This window comes from Tubulanus polymorphus, chromosome 9 (assembly GCF_964204645.1).
Source record: "Tubulanus polymorphus chromosome 9, tnTubPoly1.2, whole genome shotgun sequence".
Taxonomy (NCBI): domain Eukaryota; kingdom Metazoa; phylum Nemertea; class Palaeonemertea; order Tubulaniformes; family Tubulanidae; genus Tubulanus; species Tubulanus polymorphus.
Window position 1 is genome coordinate 14,221,226 of NC_134033.1, and position 22,290 is coordinate 14,243,515.

Genomic DNA, 22,290 nt, shown 5'->3' on the forward strand with positions numbered 1-22,290 from the left:
TAATTTCAACCTTAACCTTAAAGAAAAAAGTAATGAACGCATTTTAGACCAGATTTTGTAGATTCAGATCCAGGGTCAGACTTAGCAATAATCGCAATAACCGTCCGGCCAACATTTTCGTTTGGTCCTGCTTTCATCGCGTTTGTCTTCGTCTGCTAAAATCATCGTCCAGACGGACGCCAATACAGCATAGGTTAAAACGACGTCAAATAATCGGCCTGAAAAACGTGAGAAAACTACTGAGACTGCCAAAATAATATCATGCCTGCTGTCAATTTGAGTGTGGTGTGAAACAGAGTGTGGTTTGGTGTAAGAGGGTGGCGTGAAGATCTTAATAGGTTTAGTACATGTCCATGCGTTCCTCGGATCCTGGATGTTTGTATTGTGGTACAATTATCACAATTCAAAATGGTTTCCAAATGATAAGAATCATTATCATCAGTCTAACACAGATAAGTACAACTATTTTCGTAGGGCCATTTGTTGTTCTCTGTATTCTTAATTGGAGTGTCGACGGAAATCGAACCCAGTAACAGTGATATAAATGCTATTAGGGCGCGGTCTCATGAACAATTTAAAGCTTAAAACAAACAGTTGAGATTGAATTGTCCTCATTGAAAACAATGAGAAATCGATAGGTATTAGACCAAATATTTGGGTTTATCGTGAAACTGGGAATTTCGTTTGTACCTAAGTGGGCGTCAACTGTCTCTCTCGACTACATAGTTTTGTATAAAATTACGTGTATTGGCTCCGTGCCCTTTCAAAACCTGTGAAATGGTCAAGTTTGGGCTCAGATCCACCGCTGCTGTTTAAGATCCAACCATCTATCAGTTTATCAAAACTATGCCCGTAATAAAGCGTGTACAATATGAAAAATTACCACTTACTTATCATATTTCTGGATTACGAAATCGGAATATGTGTGAACAAATCAAAACGACAAATTGCCAATGCCTGAAATTAATACCAAATTTAAAATAAGAGTCCGTTCTATAAACGGCACTACATTTTTATTGATATATACAGGTACCTCTCTTTTGAGATTTTAAGGCTGAATTTCATCACAATCAATGAGCAAATTGTTAGAAATAGTGCGGAAAATCAATCCAAGAAGATGAGCTGAATTTTTCATATGATCAGATATTCTTAAAATTGATAATGTATCTGTATCCAGTAGCCTATTAATAAGATTTAGCTTTCCCATTACTTACGGTTAGGTTCCTGGCGGTGTTATTGTGATGGCTGCTGCTGTGATGTTTGACAGCTGATATAGAAAGAACCCTTATTGACGCGAAACGAATATCGAACACGTTACTGTTTACAGAACTGTTCGACTTTTCGTGAACAAATATCAGAAATTTGAATTGAGGAGCAGGTGATGAAATGTGACCCTTCGATGTTAGAACTTCTATATTTGACTACACATTTTGACAGCATCTATGGATATCTATTTTTCTATATATTCAAAGCAGGTGCAGTTGTACATTTTCCCACCACAGTAGCCTATCATTATGACGATACCCTTTAGTCAAAAGTAGTTTAAAACGGTATTTCAGTATGGCCCAGGTGTGGTTATGTACTAGGAGCATTGCGCCTGGACATGGTCCAGCAGCACCCATGTAGTACATGGCCAAACTTGGTCCGGTATTCACTGGGACCAATGAGACGTGGGACCAATGAGATGTGGGACTATCGAGCAGACTGCATGAAGTCAGTGAAAGTTCATTTGGAAGAACGGCGTTCAAATTTCGCCTGAGGGGAAGGATGGGCCCAGGCAGCAGATTGATACGTTCTGTAGAAGTCGAAAAGGTCCTAGAATGAATAGCATTTCCACGAGATGAATTCCTTTGCACTTTCCTCATCATTTCCATGTAGAACATAACCTATCATCAGTGCCCGCCATATTTACTATGCCTCCTGTGCTGGAACATTCACGTTTCCTTCTATCTTAACACTACCTCCTGGGCTAGAGCAAAAATCCGTAAAACATAAATTCAAGCGAACGATCGTAGCGTTTTGTCTTTTTTGTTAATTTTATATTTTTTATTTTTATAGGACCTTTAAGTAAAATCACATTTCAGCTGCAAAATAAAAAAAAGAAGAAACGTCCAATGATATATTATATGACAATATAATAGGACAACTCATATTCGGTATTCTTTAAACCATTTATCAATCGTATTATTTCGTGTGTAACTTTAATAACTATCTTAAAACAATTTCATCAATACTAAACAGCAATGAAAACGAAATAACTCAAGACTATATATAGAAAATATATGTATACAAGTATATATCTACGTCCACTTGTAGCGGTTTTTAACATAGCGATAAAACAGACCAGCCATAGAAAATAATTCATGTACATTATTTTGTTTCTGGCCTTTACGCGAGTAATCTGAAATTATTACTGACCGAATCTTTATGGAAGACAAAATATTTCGAGCCGATTCTGCTTTGGACGTTCGGAGTTTTTTTTTCAAAATTCCAATCATTGCACGATAAGCGAGAACAAAAAATAAAAACACGTTTTTCATTGCATAGTTCGATAATGTGCTAGAAAATCCCAGCAGGTGTCGCTCGCGCGCTGAAGCAGACGCAGACGAACGCACGAATAGAAAAACAGTTTCGAAGAATGACAGTTTCTTCCAGAATTTTCTTGTTAGATTTACTTGCTTTCAGGTTACAACGTATTTCACTTATCTTAACGACAATTCACTACTTAGGTAAATCGATGGAAAACGCAGTTTCGAAAATCTCTAGGAGTTAAACACAGAGAATAAGCAGTTGAGCGTAATTTGCATAGTTTATGTAAATTTTTTGCATAGATTATGTAAATTTCATCGATCGGAGCAAGAAACAACTTCTTTCATACGCGGTACATTGTTAGTTACCGATTTCATAACAAGGTGTAACAAACTTTTATTTACAATTAAAAATATCATATGCACGGCGGGAGATATATTGAAAAATGTTCCATTTCAAAAATTCAACAACGGAATTTATCGCTAGAAACGAGAAATTCGTGTTCGCAAAACACCGATCAAAATAGCACCTTTTTTTATACAGACGATCGAAATTTTCAACTTTCATTTTCGAAGCAGTGGGCGGAGGTTTTTGAAACATCGAGCACAAATCTCTCTCGCCATCGCTCACATAATACACATAACGCACGTACAGAGAAAAACTGGCGACAAAAACAATTTTGAGCATATCTCGTAGAAATAACGTTAAAAACTGTGCATCGCAGACGTATTGTCTTTTCAAGAATTTTACTCATAAATCCAACAACTGATAATACGCATACAGAACATTGCAATACAAAACGAACACGGCAATTTTTTTTCCAAGTGCACTATTTCCGGGCAACGAAAACCAAGAATACAAAATACGTTTTTGTGCATGAAATCAGATTACGCTGATACCGATCTGTAGACTGGATTCACCCCTTTTGATCATGTGTTCAGGACTTCACCCGAGACATTCCTAATCGGAAATGCTGAATTACTGGATCAATGAAATGCTCTATGTTTTTGAAGTCACATTTCATTTCATTCATTCCATTTTATTGTATTCTTAACCTATAATGTTGTTTTCTAAAATATCCTTAACTGTAAAGCTCCTTAGAACCATCAGCAATAAGGCGCTGTATAAGTTTTTAAATGGCGATAATAAAAATTGACATCGTCCCCCACTTACGCATGAGAATGGTGAGTAAAAAGGGTGGTTCCAGGCTGCAGTTCGATACCTACATGAACTCATCAAAAGAAACAGCCAAGTTACACGTCGAACACATGTCTAAATCATAATAAAAGTTACTGACGCTGATAACAATAACAGTATTATTACGATGAAATATGAGTTCATGGAATGAAGGTTATTGGTAATAAAAGATGACCAGCGATGATGACGGCGATGATAAGATGACGTTTCATGTCGAGTAAGAGGTAGACAATACTTTTTTTAAAAATGTTGCTCACTTGGCATCCGTACGACATGCCCGTAACTACTAACTACTACGCGCGCGCGATCGACCCCGGCGGGGGGATATTCGAACCGGACAGAGACTAAACCGCTGCTTACTCTGATCGAGTATCAGCCGAACATGACGTCATCGTTAGCCAATCAGACGAGGCGTTTAGTCAGTCATATTTCTACTATGGAAAAGCAAGTATAAAACGCGAAATTTGATCGGTAGGGTCTGCTGCAGTCTATCCGGTTCGAATTACCCGCTAGGGCAGACGGCGACGACTAATTAGCATATTTGCGACTACTAATCAGCATATCATTAACTACTAATTAGCATATTTGAAGTGTAAGTTCATACTAGGCAACAAAATCCGTATCGAAAAACTGGCATTGAAATCAAAAATCGAATTCAAACACGGTGGCTGGCTTTTTACGAGGCAGCGTACAGATAACACTCAAAATCAAATACCGGTGTGAACAGAAAAAAGGTCGGTGTCTACTCCTTTTACTAACTAAACAAAAAAGAATATTCGGAAAATAAATATTTGGGCAGCTGACCCTTGTTCGTCGTTTGCGATAGAATCTAAACACTAGTCGTTATAATGCGCGCGTTATATCTGTAATGCGAAATAAATAATTCGTACAATGCAGATATCATCGAACCATTAACGAAACTCGGCTAAATTTAATGATAATAATAATTATGATAATAATAATAATAATTAATTGTTTCTAATCATATCAGTCAATTTGTCATGTACAAAAATATGTCGTCGCCTAACTGTTTGTAACTAATGAACATCATGCAAACGTTTCGGGTACAAAAATAATTTACAAATAATTTTTCTCGCTTCTAATCGGGGAGACTAATATGTTAAAAATGGCCGACGTTTCAATTGATCATCGAACGGGACAGGGCAAGCGTTTCCGTTATTTTCTCTCTCATTTGGTGGGAATATTAAAACATGTAGATTCGTATACGATTGAAAATGCACGATACAGAAGTCTAACTCGGGGGGCGGTAGGGGGCGTTGGCGAATAGAAGTTAACATACATAACAACCGTAACGTAGTTCTGAACATTTCTACGCATCGGAATTTAAAGTAATTCACATTTTTCATGAAGGTATCGACTTACGGCCTGGAACCAGCAGCCCTCAGACATTCAACATTTACCCCGGTAAGATCAAATTTCTACGGGGCTTTAACCGAGACATTTTTCGATAGAAAACGAACTATAAACACCAGGGGGCCAGTTGCTCAAAAGTTGGTTAAAGATAACCGGCCGTTAAATATCATAGTAACAATGAAATTTCAATTGTCACCATATCAACTATCCACTGGTTAACTCTAACCAACTTTTGAGCAACCGGCCCCTGATATTAGACAAACATGAGCACGCTTTCAAAAACTGATAGCCCGCTATTCAAATTGTGATTGTCTGAAGGGGTGGCTTCAGGCTGCGGATAGATACCTGCATAGCCAATTCTAGACTTTCAGCAGGCTGAACTCAACATTATTGAAATCAACTTGGCAATAATATTAATCTTAATAACAATATAACATTACTATAAAGCTCCTTAATTTAATGCTAATAATAGTAATAATAATAATAATGATAATAATCGATACCATTATGTTAATGTGCTTAAACCTCATGCATATTCATTAAGATATGTTTGTCCGGCATATTTAGTTCTATACAAACATCAGAATATCCACGAAATGCTGCTGACGATTCGGTCTTCGGATTTTAAAAAAATTTAGATTTCACGATTTTGTCATCGCGTTTTGAAGAGACTTTTCGTTTTTCGATTGAACTCAAATTTACACACACGCACGAAATCACGTTTTCATCAATAAATCAAATTCATTAATAATTATAATAATAATCAATATAATAATAAACTATCATAAACTGAATATAAAATATAATATTCATATAATATATCATAATGCAACCAATCGTAGAAATAATACAGCAATTAAACGTCGTAAATACAAAGACAAGAATAGACTCTGTTTAACATTATCTTTTAGGACAAAATTTGTCTGATTTGACAGTGATATCCGAGTTGGATGGTACAATAGACTCTGTTCAAGTCAGAGTTTTTTTGATTTGACAGTGATATCGGAGTTGGATGGTACAATAGACTCTGTTCAAGTCAGAGTTTTTGATTTGACAGTGATATCGGAGTTGGATTGTACAATAGACTCTGTTCAAGTCAGAGTTTTTGATTTGACAGTGATATCCAAGTTGAATTGTACAATAGACTTTGTTCAAGTCAGAGTTTTTGACTTGAGGGTGATATCCAAGTTGGATTGTACAATAGACTCTGTCCAATTCAGAGTTTTTAACTTGAGAATATCTGAGTTGGATGGTACAGTAGACTCCAAGTCGGATTTTTTGACTTGGGAGTAATATGCGACCTCACTTAAGTCAAACCTTCTGACTCGGGGGGTGATATCCGAGTTGGATTGAAAGGTTGATCCCACTTGATTCAGATCTTTTTGGACGATCAATATTTGTCCCGAAGTAAGAGTATGTCTATATGTACGCAACTCATCGATAAAACTGTCAACCGTTATTTTTCGCATATCTTAAGGAGGCTACTTTTCGAAAATCATCGACCAAAGTTCAAAATACCGAGAAAATGCATCCTTTTTAGCCGGAAATTCGAATTGTTGGGGGGGGGGAGTGTGGATTTGACGTTAAGATGCGGCAACGTATTCATACTATACACGAAAACAACAAACAGGCCTAATTTACACAAAGATTACAGGCAGGCGGCGGGCGGGCAGGCGGGCGGGACAAAAAACTCTTCTAATTGATAATGTCGTTACAAAGTGACTTTATTAAAAATATAGATTCTTTACTTCTCGAATTTTTTATGAAAAGTTTTTTTTTTTTAATGCGTTTTTTTCTTCTTTCGTTTCATCGGGTTTTTTTTTTTTGTGTAATTTTTTTCATTATTTAATCTTGCTTACATTTCTTGGAAAAAATCATTTACGTATTTACTTATATATCATTATCATTATTTTACCACTAGTTTTTAAGTTAGTTCCCTGATTTTTGTTTTTCGTAGCAGAAAATTTCGCCGACGAACGACGAGGGGTTTCGCGCCCGAACCACTGTTCGTTGTGTCGAGAGACGAAAAAATGATAATAACAATTGCGACGGACACCGGCCGCTAGAGGGCGCTGCAGCGTACGCCCTCGGCGACGACGGCGGCGGAGCGTCTTTTTTCGGAACGTGCTTTCGACATTTCTTCAGCAGTTTAACATGGATCACATATTTACAAGCATCAATCAGCAGCCAGCGGCCCGCGACCCTCGGATTATCAGAATATTGATGTGACAACATGTGTTCAGCGCTTCACCCGAGACATCTTTAGTTTAAAATGAACTACGAACACCAGACATTTTATAAGCTCACTTTCAAAAACTGATCGTCCACACTTCACATGTGATCAGTGCTTCACCTCCGACATTTTAACCATGTTACTTTCCGTAGACAAATGAAATGATTCGATTGAAGTAAAGCTCACAATTACGAAGAAAAACTAAGAAAGTGGTGATGTTTCAACTGAATTCTATGAGCCATATTCAAAATTCATAGAATTGAGTTGATACGTCATTAATATCTTAATTTTCTCTTCAAAAACATGAGTGTATTCTTCAATTTTGCGCGTAATTGAAAACGAACTGCATGTTCAAACACCAGATATTTTATCAGCACACTTTCAAACCCGGATCGTTCTGAGAGTGGTCGGGCTAAGGCTGCCGATTGACGCCAGCGAAATTTCATCAGAAAGTTTAACAAACGCGGACGTACGCGTCCCGCGATGGCGGAAGACCCAGCGCCGAACATAATCGTGATCATCACCCGATACGGTTCCGATTTCCGATTTGTTTTTTTTTTCTCCTTTTCAACGACAACAACGTCGATTGTTCCGAGCAGGAAACAAAGTGAAGAATCCCAGAGTAGCAGAAGACTGACTGTCGCGTTAAAACTTCATACAAAAATATAACGATTTCTGATTTTCTCCAAAATATTTCCTAGAAAAGTTTCCCTCGAAACTAAGTCAGGGTCTGGCCCCACAAAGCGCGGTGGTTTTGCGTATTGATTTGAGTCCGCTGTTGGACATCGACGTGCCGAACGTAGCCACAGTCTATCATTAATATATTCTTCATGAATTTTTGAACGCTTCCCTCCTTTGATTTATGAATACATAAGTAACCCACATTACAATTCAAATTGGCACGGATGATTCAACTTTTGACCGCAAGAATCAAGGATGAGAATTCGGACAACGTTACCAGATTTCTTCTAAGGTTCAATTCAAATCTATCCGTAATTTCTCACACTCAACAAATAACGAATAATAAAAATCGCATCATGTTTGAACTACAAAGATCAATCCGAGTTCATCAATGGACATGATTTGCCGGATGTCTTCTTCGGGCGGCCAAAATTCTAGATGGAAGTTCATTGAAAATGATCTCAGTTGTCAGTACGCTCGCCTTCTAGCTGGATAGCTGATGGCACGGTCATCATTAGGACATATCTCATCCAGTCAACATCGAATTAGGAGACAATTTCGCGAATTTGATCGACTAGCAAGCTGGAGATGAGATACCCACCGCTGGGCGTTTCTGTGGCCAGACCCTTGTGAATACTTATATTTTAAGTTTCATGTGTATATATACAATAGTTTCCGGCAGGTACTCAAACGATGCGCATATGGAATGATTATACATACAACATTATATCATATAAATGGGCCTTTTACTTAATAATAATAATAATAATAATAATAATAATAATAATAATAATAATAATTATAATTATAATAGTAATCATAATAATAGATGATTTTTTTTGTATCATATTATACACGAGTGCTGCGCGCGGTAAATAGTAGAATTTTTCAATTTGATTTTTCCGCCGATCGTAAAAACGGCCGACCATTTCTCGACCGGTAAAACGCCGCCGTAGTTGACGCGGTCGTCATCTCGATCGCGCATGCAGAGACCTCTCGCGATCATTTTCCTCTTTCGGATTTCATGTACACGATTTTTGCGATTTTCAACTTAATTTATCGCTGTTGATTTTTCGGCTATATAACAAAATCGACAATTTCGAGAATTATCCAGCCGCGCTTGTCCGGCAAGGCGGCTTGACGTATTGATACAATGTTGCGAATTTCGCAAGCGCACGTCGATATATATTCGTTCGTTGTCCATTAATTTGAAAGAATTCGCGTCGAGATCTCTGCATCGTGACGATTAACGGCGATTCGTATGTATAGATTGCTGTTGTTGTTGTTGTTGTTGCTGCTGCCGCTGCTGCTCAGAGCCATGTTAAGAGATTCTCCATTTTGTTTGAATTAAGGACGCTTTCCATGTCATTCAGAAGTTCATTGCTGATATCTTCCTGAAATGAGAAATAATAGCAATTATTATAATGCCAAACTCCTAAAATACCATGCCTTAGTTCCAGTGTCAGATCTAAACACTTGTCCGATTGCCCGGGACAAGTATATTTTCATAAGGGTAAGTAGGTTATCATTACCACTTGTCCACTAGGCTTGTCTCAAAGCTTTTTTTCCACTCAACACAACGGATGATGTGCCACCTTTGGGCAAGTAGACTTTTGAGATTTCAGATATGCTTGCCCCTCGAGCAAGTGGCTTTTATTCCTTAGGTCGAACCCTGTAGTTCCCATGGGATTTTGGATATGTTTAATCAAGGGCCAATTGCTAAATTTTGTCCCAACAAATTTTTGAATTTGGACCCCATTCCTCAGTTATGAGGTCATCAGACAGCTCATGAATGCACACGAGACAGGGAAATGTTCAGAAACATGGCTCATCTCCTGTTTCAGTGTTTGCCATCGCCGTATGCTTTGGGCTTAAGCATCATCTATCGGGCCAGGCTCACATTTACTCCTGGCCGGAAAGAGGCAAAGATGATGAAAGCATCTTGCTGAATCCTCGTCGTAAGGTCCGGTTCTGAATACTAACCTGTATACTGGGAACTAAATCATCACTGTCCATGTTTGAAACTTCGGATTCGCCTAAACTACTTAGATCCATGTTACCCTGCAGGTCCATGTTGAAATCGTTTGTTTGCTGCTGCATTTTGAGCCCTTAGAATTACGGAAATAAAGAAACAATTAAACATCGATTGCGCGAATTGGCATCGTTTATCATCGTCGTAAACTTCGTTATTCGACATACCTCCGTCTTGCGTGTCCATTTCATCTACGTTACCAAGGATATCTTCAGGAGTCCGCGGCAGACTGTAGCCCATACCACCTTCAATATAAAACCATCGCAAAATTCTCATAAAATTCTCTATAATCATTTAACATTAGACGAACGCGCAGTGATGAGCTGTTTGCCTTCCCTGCACACCTAAACTACTGCAGACAATGCTCAAGTCGGATCTTTTGACTTGACAGTGATATCTGAGTCGGATGGTACAGTAGACTTCGCTCAAGTCAGATCTTTTGACCAACCAAAGAGTGATATCTGAGTTGGATGGTACTGTAGACTCCGCTCAAGTCAGATCTTTTGACCAACCAAAGAGTGATATCTGAGTTGGATGGTACAGTAGACTCCGCTCAAGTCAGATCTTTTGACCAACCAAAGAGTGATATCTGAGTTGGATGATACAGTAAACTCCGCTCAAGTTGGATCTTTTGGCTTGACAGTGATTTCTGAGTTGGATGGTACAGTAGACTCAACTTAAGTCAGGTCTTTTGACCAACCAAAGAGTGATATCTGAGTTGGATGGTACAGTAGACTCCGCTCAAGTCAGATCTTTTGACCAACCAAAGAGTGATATCCGAGTTGGATGGACTCCACTCAAGTTGGATCTTTTGACTTGACAGTGATATCTGAGTTGGATGGTACAGTAGACTCAACTCAAGTCAGGTCTTTGAGCTGGATGGTACACATAATTTGTGGTCAGGTAAGATATTTCAACATGTCAAACTGTTATGTACGATCAACAGACTCTAGATTGTGCTGCCACCTTCTAGATACAAACGGAAACTACCAATCTGCATACAATAACTAAAAATCCAACCTTCAACCCGAGATTTTCTTTTTCTTAGCTGAAGAAAAACGCGAACGCGAAAGAATTCGAAATATAAAGATAACACTTACCAAGGCCGCTGTCTGCGCTTTCTTGTCTTGTGTGAAAATCTTGGGTCCCTCCCTGCCCGAGAAACGGATCGACCCCGCTAGTCGACACGGGCACGGGTAGTTCGTTATTCGCGCTAATAGGTGGCGCCGCCGCCGCCGATGACATCGTCTCCTCTTGAATCGTACCAGCGAGCATCATCTCCTGGAATAAAGCCAAAACAATCTGCAAGCGTGTGTACGACAACCTCAACAACAACATACAACACATAGAGAACTCATTATTATAATTCTGAGCAATCAATTATTAATTATTTAATTTTTCTCTGAAGTTGGTACGTAAGTTTTGTACCAATTTACGAGTTATTAGTAACCATATAGCAATCAGTCTTTTAGTGTCGGGTTGGGGGTTTGAAAAGAAAAATCTATTTTCACTCATTTTTAACGGAAATATCAATCGGAAATATTCGACTCGCATCATAATACGTGTAAATATGTATATCAAATTTGTTCATTTACTTGTACCTCCCATCAAGGGTAGACCATATCTGCGCGTCAAATTTTTTTCAAAATCTTCTTTAGGTAAAAAAAACCGACCCGCCCAAATATTCCTCGCACTAGGGGCCTGACAACTGAAGTAGTCTTTTGATCTTAAAATAGGGATTGTCCCTGTTGTTTATTTGGTTTGTAAATTTCGTTAGACTTTTTGATTGAGTGTCCCTTACAGACCCACCACACCTGCCGCCAGCGAAACAGGGGGTTTGATATTGAAATCGGAAATCGAAGTACAGATATAGTTGTTTGCTCGGCGGTCTAATTTACAGAATTTTCTTTTTTAAATCGAAGTACATAATTGGAAATTCGGTTCCGGTTCATTTAAACAATCTTCCAAGCAGTCTTAACACCACCCCCCAAACCCAATTTCAATTATTGATCATTTTTAAACCGCGATTTTGTTGCGCAATGCTACGTTGTAATCTGTTAATGACAAGTCTCGATGTACTACTCTCGATGTACAGTAGTACATATGTATATAAACAGAACTAAAACATGGCTGCAATACTTTCTTTCTGATAAATAAATCACTAGTTGATTAAAGAGTTTGAGTAATCGTGTGTATGTATGAGTGCGTATATAAGACCTCCCAAGTTTAAATTCAAGACGCTCTGGGAGGGTGTGCGCATGCGGGGAGAGAGAACGAGAAGAGGGAAAGAGAGGTCGGAGGGAAGAAGATAGGGAAAGGGACAGGGGAGAGCGTGCGCGAGAGAGAGAGGGGAGAGAGAGAGAGAGAGAGAGAGAGAGAGAGAGAGAGAGAGAGAGAGAGAGAGAGAGAGAGAGAGAGAGAGAGAGAGAGAGAGAGAGAGAGATATATCTAGGTATGATCATCATCTAACACAATAATCCACTATGTTCGACTCGGTGTAAACCACACAGCTTTCTGAGAGCGGTTTATACAATAACCACGACGAGCAGCAACACCGAGCGAGCGCCGGGGTATGTAACGCTTATAGCGATCGATGAAATAATATCGGAAGAATTTTAAACGCCCGTCCAATATCCGGTGGATAAACAGGGTCCCAAGGTTTTGAAGGAGTTTTGAAGGAGAAAACTTCAAATTTCGAGGTAGCGTCTGCATCACTTTCATATCCCAATTACTTAAGACTCCTAAATTGGTACTGTTTATTTTGGTGAACTGGTAATTCTCTACCAAGGGGCACTTCTATTACAGGTTTATTACACTATTCCGGAATAGGTAGAGCCTATTCTGGTCAAAATGAACGCACCAGAAGAGATCCCGAAACTTGCCATAATAAAAGGTTTACTGGCGCACAAATGCCAGATCAAGACACCTTTTAGACAATAGAGTCAAACCCATCGGGATAATCAGTTCAGCGAGGAAGCCAGTTTGATTTCGGTTTTGTGGTATCGCGCCGTAGTTGCAGATGGCCAGCACCGGAGAACTTTGTGGCAATAGACTAGTAGGATTATTACGTCATAATATGTATTTAGAAGGGAGAGAGGAGAGAGGAGAGAGAGAGGAGAGAGAGAGGAGAGAGAGGCCCATCTGGTGAACAGTAGTTCTACTACTACCACCGGTAACCAGGTGTTACCCGGGCTCGTTACAAGTTTATCTTGATAATCCAGCACTACACCAAACGTGCGCAACACATTGCAGCGAGAAACCAACCACACAAAACATCTGGACTAACGAACCGTGGCAGCCCTGCTCCCCTTAGACACCTAACACCGCGTTCTCCCTCTCCCCCCCAGACCAAGTCTCGTTAATACTTCACGGTTAAACGAACTAGCGAATTCCGTTTATAAGCCGGTGTCCGTGTTTTAGTTCACAGACACAGCGGGGACCGCGCTTTAGTATCCAATTAGTCCGTTCGTTTTCTTTCCGCGTGCGCGAATTAACGGCGCGTATCGGCGTGTAAAAAAAAAAATGGACGGATCGACGTCGAGACAAAACAAGTAACGACCTGATTCCAGGACAACGTTTAAATACTTCCTTACACGTATCATAATATACTGAATCATCGACTTATTGAAGATTTCATGAAGATTTAGTCCAACACGGCACCGTTTTATCAGCGTTGACTTCAAAGCATTGTTTATCTGCCATATTTGCAGTTCATAATACTGCAGGGTGGCCACTCATATTTGACTTGACTTTCCCCCCCCCCCCGACTTATTCCCTCACATGCATATTCTTCCCCTGACTTGATCCGCTAGGAATCCGATCAATTAATGCAGTCGAATATGTAAAACATAAACGGAAACTGATTTTACACGCGATCTAGAAATCTCAATAATCAGTTCCCGGAGATTTTACAAAATGATCTCATAACATATTTCCCTGATTTCTAGCTTTTCTTATTTTACAAAATTCCCTGATTTCCCGGTAGGTGGCCACCTTGTTGTCAATAATGCCGTCTGGATTTTCTAGTACCCTTATGAAATACTGGTCTATAAAATCCACCCGTATTTTCAACTCTATTCACAAACCCTCACAACGTAAAAATATGACGTTCGATTTTAAACATGGCCGATTGCGCCGTTCACCGATGTCGAGCCATCTCGCCTAGTCACAGATCTATCGCTCCTATCATCAGGAACGAAATAATACTGTCTACGAACTATACCTGGATCGGGCCCCCGCAATAAGGCTATTTTCGTGTTTTAAAAGATGGCTTTTTGTACGGGCCTTGATTTATATATCTAGTGTGTATAACCTGGATCCGGTCGGCTAGTAACGTATACACTACTCATCTCTGTTCGATCATGTGTGCGTGCGTGTGTGTAGAGAACGTATTGGCAAAATGCCGCAAATGAAATAGGAAAAAAATGAAAATAGGAAAAGTCGGATAGATGAAACATATAAGTTTATCGGGTGCCGCTAGATATTGGAAAAGCCTTAAGCGTAATGTTGACTGCCAGTTGGTCACACCCAGATATCAGCCAGTTGGTCAGTCAGTAAACCCATATATCAGCCACTTGGTCAGTCAGTAGACCCAGGGTTCAGCCAGTCGGTCAGTCAGTTAACCCAGATATCAGCTAGTTGGTCAGTCAATAAACCCATATATCAGCCACTTGGTCAGTCAGTAGACCCAGGGTTCAGCCAGTCGGTCAGTCAGTTAACCCAGATATCAGCCAGTTGGTCAGTTAGTAGACCCAGAGTTGGTCGGTTGGGTGGTCATTTCATTGGTTGTTCTGTCAGTCAGTCCACTGAAGGGTCAGTCAGTCAGGCAGGTGGTCAGTCAGTTAACCCAGGGGTCAGTCAGTCAGTTAACCAAGGGGCCAGTCAGACATGCAGTCAGTTAACCCAGTCAGTCAGTGAGTTCGTTAACCCAGTCAGTCAGTGAGTTCGTTAACCCAGGGGCCAGTCAGACAGTCAGTAGGGTTAATTTATTTGTATAAATAATCAATTCTTAACCGTAGTGATTATTAGTAACAAGTTGCGGAGCAGCAGTTCACTCAGTGCAGCCAACGTGTAATACGTTACCATATAATACAACAACTCTGTATTTTAGACCGGTACAAACAGCAGCCGGCAACGAGAACCGGATTAAAAATAATTCCATAAACCGGAAAAAACTGCTCTCGCTGACGGATCGAGACCGACGAGATAATATTCTATAAATACGCGTAAACAGGAAACCCCTCCTCGAACAGACGGCTATTTATAAACCACCGGGTACTCGAGTTTTGATGACATCATCATCATCGCAACAACAACGCGCGCGCTCGCGCTGCTTTATCATCGCTTCATCATCGGCGGGTCTTAGATAAACAGTGAACTTATTCCCATGACCCGCGCGGTGACCTCGCGTACAATAACCCAGACTAACAGGCGCAAACAACACTGAATATAATAGACTTCCTTTAATCACGTTCCGTTGTTCGTTCGGGCCGATTGTGATGTCATATGGAAGTTGTACGTGTCGTCTGTAACGCGGTTCAACAATATCAGTTTCACTACGGATCCCAGTTGGATGTGTCGACCCTGGACCCAGTTACACAGTTAGAACCTCGTTCCACAAATAAAATCCAGTTCCACAGTCAAAAACCTAGTTCCAGTTTTTTTTTAAGGGTTTTCAGTTCCACAGTTCCACAGGTTTTAATGTTTAGTTTAGTTTTATTTGTCACAATCTTAATTTGATTCTGGACCCAGTTCCACAGTTGTGTGAGTTTCATCTGACTATGGACCCAGTTCCACAGTTGTGTGAGTTTCATCTGACTATGGACCCAGTTCCACAGTTGTGTGGGTAGACTCTACATCCAGAATTCCCAGAGAGTTTCCAGAATTCCCAGAACATCGATTAATCTTAACCGTAAAAAGAGATTTTGACTCTGGATCTAGTTCAACAGTTAAATACTCAGTTGTGACAAGAGACTCAAACTTCAGAATCTAACTCATTGAGTACGTATGAACTAATTCCGAGTCGAGAGTCTTATTCGAACCTGTTATAATGCATTACTTCATAGATCTAGGTGCTAGAACGTTGCGAAGGCTTTCCATTAGAAACTGCCGCCTACGCCCGCGAATACAAAACAGCGAAAATACTCTTCATAAAGTGGATTAGTCTATATTAAAAGGGCATTCGTTTTTTTTTCATAAAGTGGTGGGACCTGGGACCACCTGCGGCTGACATCCTGTTTATTTCGGCGCGCCGCGGTCGTCGGAGGAGGCTTGTGACGTCAGGTCTGTACGATCGAAACTCCTAGATGCGCAAAATGAAACACTTTTTCGTACTTTGGGAAATATCCATAAAACGTATTCTCTGTATCAGTCAGGCTTCATCGATTCAAACGACGGTTTCCCGCAGAATACGGCGTCTGCACCGGAAATGGCGGCCTCGGTCGCTCTAAGAAGAAATACTTTTAATTTGATACGAAGATGCAAAACCAGACGAAGCAATATCAATTTGATGAAAATATCTCCTCTGGTTTTTGTTTAGAAAATTTCTGAAAAAAAAAATAGAAAACGGAAATCCTTGCGCAGACGTAGCAGGCGATGAGTTAAAGACAAGAGTTTGCAATATTTCCTGAACTAAAAGACGAGTTCCAAACATTTTTCTATGAAATGAAATAAGACAAGCATCTGAAGTAGTATTTTCCTGGGACGACATCCGAGTCCAAGGAGCCGGTTTTATAGACTGGTATTGCCTTTAACCCGGGGGCTAACTTAATTCATTTTCAATTAAGTTAGCCTCTGGGTTAAAGGTAATACCGGTCTATAAAACCGAGCTCAGGGGCCGGTTGCATAGTCATGGCTTTGACTTAAGACCAGTCTAAGACCAACTTAGCTCTATAGCCAATCTAACAACTTAAGACCAGTCTTACGATTTAAGACCACTTTTGGACTTAAGTCACGACTGTGCAACTGGCCCCAGGAGTTTACCTGACCGGTGAGCGCTAATCGGGGCCTATCCTAATTTTTCTTTAAAAAAAAGTAAGCACTTTTCAGACTTGTGTCAGACTGGCTACAAACCCTGACACGTAGTCTATAGTTACAAAAACTACAGAACAATGCACCGGCGATGTTACCAGGTCGTTAGAATGATGTCACGAAAAAAATAACAAACGATTTATTTATAGAGCGACCGCGGCCCGATTCAAAGGGAACATCACAACAGGCGCCCGCGTTGACGTCACGGGCCCTCCAGCGGGCTAGGTTGGCCCATAAACCTGACTACGATAGTTAATTCGTATGACATCATTGCTTAGAATTAGGACACTGCACTTTATCAATTTCTTAAGATGACCTCAAAAATTGATGACATCACCGCAGCATTTCGGCGTTCTTACAAAACGTTCTAAAGGGGTCGATACGGTCATAAACTTCACGAATGCACAAAAGATTCAAACGTAGTTTTTTTGAAATTTCTAAAGACACATAGATGACATCACAGAGTTTAAACAGGCGCACCTCTCATTAAACATCTATATGAGTTCATTATGATAGACACACCTCGCGATATCTTGCTGAAGGTGACCTCAAAAAGATAGATGACATCACAAGTTTCAATTGGTGACAGAGATTCTAATGTAAGGGTCTAACAATAAACTTCGTACTCAAAACACACCTAAAACTCGCATAGAATACATTTCTAAAGACGAAGTCAAACAAAAGATAAATGATATCTGAAAGTTTACAGGTAGGTAGATCATCGAGGACAACAAGTTTTATGGGTCTGACATAATTTACGAGCGGGATTCGAACAATAGATGACATCACACACGACTTGACTTTCATGAGTAAGCAAGAAAGTACACGGAACCTAGAAACATAGAACAGCGGTTGTGAATAGTTGAGACTATTTCCAGTCCTGATGAATATCATTGAGCAGGGTCCGACCTAACGAATAAAAGACGTTTGCCCGAGGGTCAAGCTTATCTTTCAATTTTCCAAACTGGAAAACGAACAGATATCGTTATGCTACAGTCAACATTTTAGTTGTAACTGGTTGATAAAGGTGACTTTCAAGGGAAATCGCTGAAGAAAGTTACCCTCGGCAAATAAATCTCCCAAATATTTACCTGATTTGAGGAAAATTTCTAAAATTCCCAAATATTATTTCAAAATTCAGTTTTGAAAAAAAGTTTTTCCCAATTACCCTGTTCATGTGGGAACCACGTAACAATAATGATAAGAAAGAAAAATAATAATAACAATATTATTGTTATTATTATAATTATCATTATTATCTATAGGCTATACAATAAGTTCGATTTTAAACTGAAATTTCTATAATTTTCAACTTCTTCAAGAAAGATTTACGTACATATATATTTGATGTCTACGGAATTCAGTCACCTCCTTTGGCAAACGGAAAAGTATAAAAGACGTGTACGATCGGTACGGGGACCGGAGACGCACAATTACGAAACAATGACTTCGAACGTAAATCAACTTTGATTCGGGATATCGGGATATCGTATTACGACGGGAAATATTCGCGCAATTTCTATTAATACCGCGGGGAAAAAAAAAAGAAGAGAGACGAGTCTTTTGTCGAACGGTTGACGAGTGCGCGCAGTAGATTACTATGTAAGATATTTCAGGAATGAGTATGAACTAAAGTCCACGTAGCATTTAATGACACACGTACAACGAAAACCCTAATTATAGACGCGATCTTGTGACTGCTACAAAAAAAAAAAAAAAAACGAAAACCAGAAATGAAGTTCCCTCGCTGGACAAAACCGAGTCCGACTGCAGGGTGGCCACTTTCCGAACATTTGCAAATCCCCTTATTTTACTGTGTGATTACACATTATTTAATCCCCGAGTGAATCAGAGAAATTTCGAGGTTTAAAATGTTACCATTCATTTCTCATTGTATCACGTAGGCCCCCACTGATAAAGAAACGCATATGGTCAATAAATAGAATATTCAAATTCCTCAAGTTTTCCAGGTTTTTTTGTAAAATTTGTCAAATTCCCTCTGAGTTATCCCTGATTTTTCTGATCCTCTCTGTTTTCCAGGTCAGCGGCCACCCTGTCCTGGAGCCACCCATTGGAGAAAGGGTCTGCTTAGTTCGACTTGAAATATGGTTGAATCGTAAGAGATGCCAAAAACACTTGGAGCCACCCACTGGAGAAAGAATGGATTTAGTTTGACTTGAACTATTGCTAAAAGACGCCAGACACTAATGACAATCAATAATGGACTTATGTTCCTTATAGAATAAATTGAAGCATTTTGAAGACTGATTAACTACTAGCGCACCTGGTGGATCCTCACCTGCCGCAGTTAGCCTTGCGCTGGGCTCGATGGAGGTCGACCTGTAGCGTATTACGCAGCATCCGAATACCGATACAGAACGCAGCGAAAATACAGAACGATAGGAGAAAGAAAGATTGCGAGCGAGTGAGAGAGAGAGAGTACACAAGAGGAAAAAGACCTACAGGGTTTAATCAAATACCAGCTGGAATATATCACCAACAAACTGCTGGCTAATTAATTAAAACCATTTTTATAGGTAGCAGATTTTCTTGCAGTTTCTCACGTTAACAACATGTGTGTGTGTGTGTGTGTGTGTGTGTGTGTGTGTGTGTATATATACAGGTAGATATCTGTGTATATAAATCAAGGGGCTCCGCGTTCAGGGGGCCGAACTGTAAGGGTTTCTGATTCAGGGATAACGATTTGGAGGTTGAAGATTCCGGGGCTGCATTGTGATTCTGGGTTGTAGATTCTGGGGCTGTACACTGTAGATTCAGTGTTGTAGATTGTGGGGCTGTGCACTGTAGATTCAGGGTTGTAGATTGTGTGGCTGTGCACTGTAGATTCAGGGTTATAGATTGTGGGGCTGTACACTGTAGATTCAGTGTTGTAGATTGTGGGGCTGTGCACTGTAGATTCAGTGTTGTAGATTCTGGGGCTGTGCACTGTAGATTCAGTGTTGTAGATTCTGAGGCTGTGCACTGTAGATTCAGTGTTGTAGATTGTGGGGCTGTGCACTGTAGATTCAGGGTTGTAGATTGTGGGGCTTTACACTCGATTCATGGCTGTAGATTGTGGGGCTGTACACTCTAGATTTGGGTTCGTAGATTCATTAGCTGCACTAGTGATTCAGGGTCGTAGATTATGGGCCATTCAGGGTTGTAGATTCATGATTACTTTTCAAGGTTGCCGCGAAGATCTTGCAAAATATCGCGAATTTTCTTGTCTGGTCGTTTACTAATACGGAAGGATGAGCGAATACCCGACAGTTCCGACTGTCAATTCAGACGCGTCTCCGCGGGAAAAGGCAAGTCGGAGGGATAAAGGATTTATATCAGAAACGATTCAACCACACCGATTTATACACGGGGGATTAAACGCGAGCTGAAATTGTGGGGTGGGGCTATTCGCGATAAGATTAAAGTTTATTTTATATCTCGTCAGTGAGTGATAGAGTGAGAGGAGAGGAGAGAGAACTGAATGGTTCGGTGGTGTATGTGTATATATACCTTTAACTAACGGAAAATATAACACACCTGCGTGCTTGTTTGAGATACGCTTCGATAGAGAGTGCAGAGAGAGAGAGTGCAGAGAGAGAGAGAGAGAGAAAGAGAGGAGAGCGCGATTGAGAAAACAGTTGAGACGATCAGAGGCTAGAGAGCGAGAGAAGGAGAGGATGAATGAAAGTCTAATAGAGCAGAAAATAAAGAGGATGGAATGGGAATGAACGGGAGGGACAGGGCGGGAGAGGAGAAGAGGGATGTGAGAACTGATGAGTACACTGCCAATCCATTGAACAGTTAACATGAGTTACAAAGCAATAATTGAAAGTAACAAAGCAAACGCAAACCCTCGTTAGGTGTATAGTAATGTGCGAGCACTAGTTACTCATACGAGTGTCATACGAGCACACAAACCCTAGTTACTCATGAGTACCATAATGTATATTCTAACACACTAACCCTAGTTACTCATGAGTACCATAATGTATATTCTAACACACAAACCCTAGTTACTCATGAGTACCATAATGTATATTCTAACACACAAACCCTAGTTACTCATGAGTATTATACTGTACATCTATAGTACATGTATAGTACCTGGTTCACGCCAATCATGAGTACCTTGCTGTATATACGTAATAATGGTTCTGAGTTAGGGTTACCAGAATTGTACTCACCTGGCGAGTGATCTCCGCTTGTCTCTGGTGTAGGAGCTCTTTTTCTAGTTGTAGTTTTCGTAATTGTATGTGTCTCTGTCGGTCGGCGGGCGACATTTGACGTTGTAGTTGTTGTTGTATTTGACTGGGAGGTGACTGGTGGGACGAAGGCGTCGGAGAGTTCGTCATTAATCGGATGTTTCCGCCGGCGCCGGCGGCGTTGTTTCCTCGCGGGTTACAGGGAGCTAAAAACGAAAACGTAAACCAGTTGTTAATTAAACCTAAGCTGGGATTCAACCAGGTATCATCAATCTGCTGCCCGCACCCCCTCAGATATCTTATGATATGTTTTTCCAATTTGTGATCATCAACAGTTAGCATCGCGTTGGGGACTTCAACAGAGTCATTTTTAATTCATATGAACTACAAACGCCATAGACATTTTATCAGAGCACTTTCAATAAACTGATCGTCCACACTTTACATGTGTTCCGAACTTCATACGAGAAATTTTCAAATTGAAAATGAACTACAAACACCAGATCAGCATTCTTTCAAAAACTGATCATCCACACTTCACATGTGTTCAGAACTTCGACCGAGACATTTTCAAATCGAAAACGAACTTCAAACACCAAAAATTAGACATTTTATCAGCACACTTGCCAAACTGGTGACAAGTCTTCAAAACTATCTGATAAGGGGTTCTATCCAGGCTGCAGACTGATGCCCGTATTAGGGTGAGATTGACTTACACACACTACGTGCTGTTCCACTTATTTCCACATTTTTAATGCAGTCAACTAGTACTACATCTACTTTTTTGCCCTATTTATGCCATTCATAGACCGAAACTTTCAGTATTTTTTGACGAGGAGTGACATTAACCGGGATGCCCGTACATGTAACGAGCGTGAAGAGCTCTATGAAAACACAATTTCTGCGGGATGTATCAGAAGGGATGGGGGAGAACCGAACACAGCCGGAAACGCTATTGTTTTCACAGAAAATAGAGCATCTAATGGTGAAATCTGAACTGATATTATTGTAAA

The 22,290-nt window shown here is 40.1% G+C and overlaps 1 protein-coding gene across 2 annotated transcripts in view; it reads right to left on the bottom strand.

Annotated features, from left to right (window-relative positions):
- Positions 1-8,878: 8,878 nt before the first annotated feature.
- The window catches only part of LOC141910824 (transcriptional coactivator YAP1-A-like), a 31,007-nt gene continuing 17,595 nt past the window's right edge, over positions 8,879-22,290 (bottom strand). Inside the window, exons 3-7 of one of the 2 annotated variants that reach the window (XM_074801663.1) lie at positions 21,260-21,483; positions 11,147-11,324; positions 10,214-10,291; positions 9,998-10,122; positions 8,879-9,408 (exon numbers count right to left, since the gene is read on the bottom strand). In XM_074801663.1, coding sequence (XP_074657764.1) covers positions 9,325-9,408; positions 9,998-10,122; positions 10,214-10,291; positions 11,147-11,324; positions 21,260-21,483 — 689 coding nt within the window. In that variant the 3' untranslated portion in view covers positions 8,879-9,324. Of the gene's footprint in view, positions 9,409-9,997; positions 10,123-10,213; positions 10,292-11,146; positions 11,349-21,259; positions 21,484-22,290 lie in introns of both variants that reach the window. The other variant, XM_074801662.1, reaches the window with a different exon arrangement.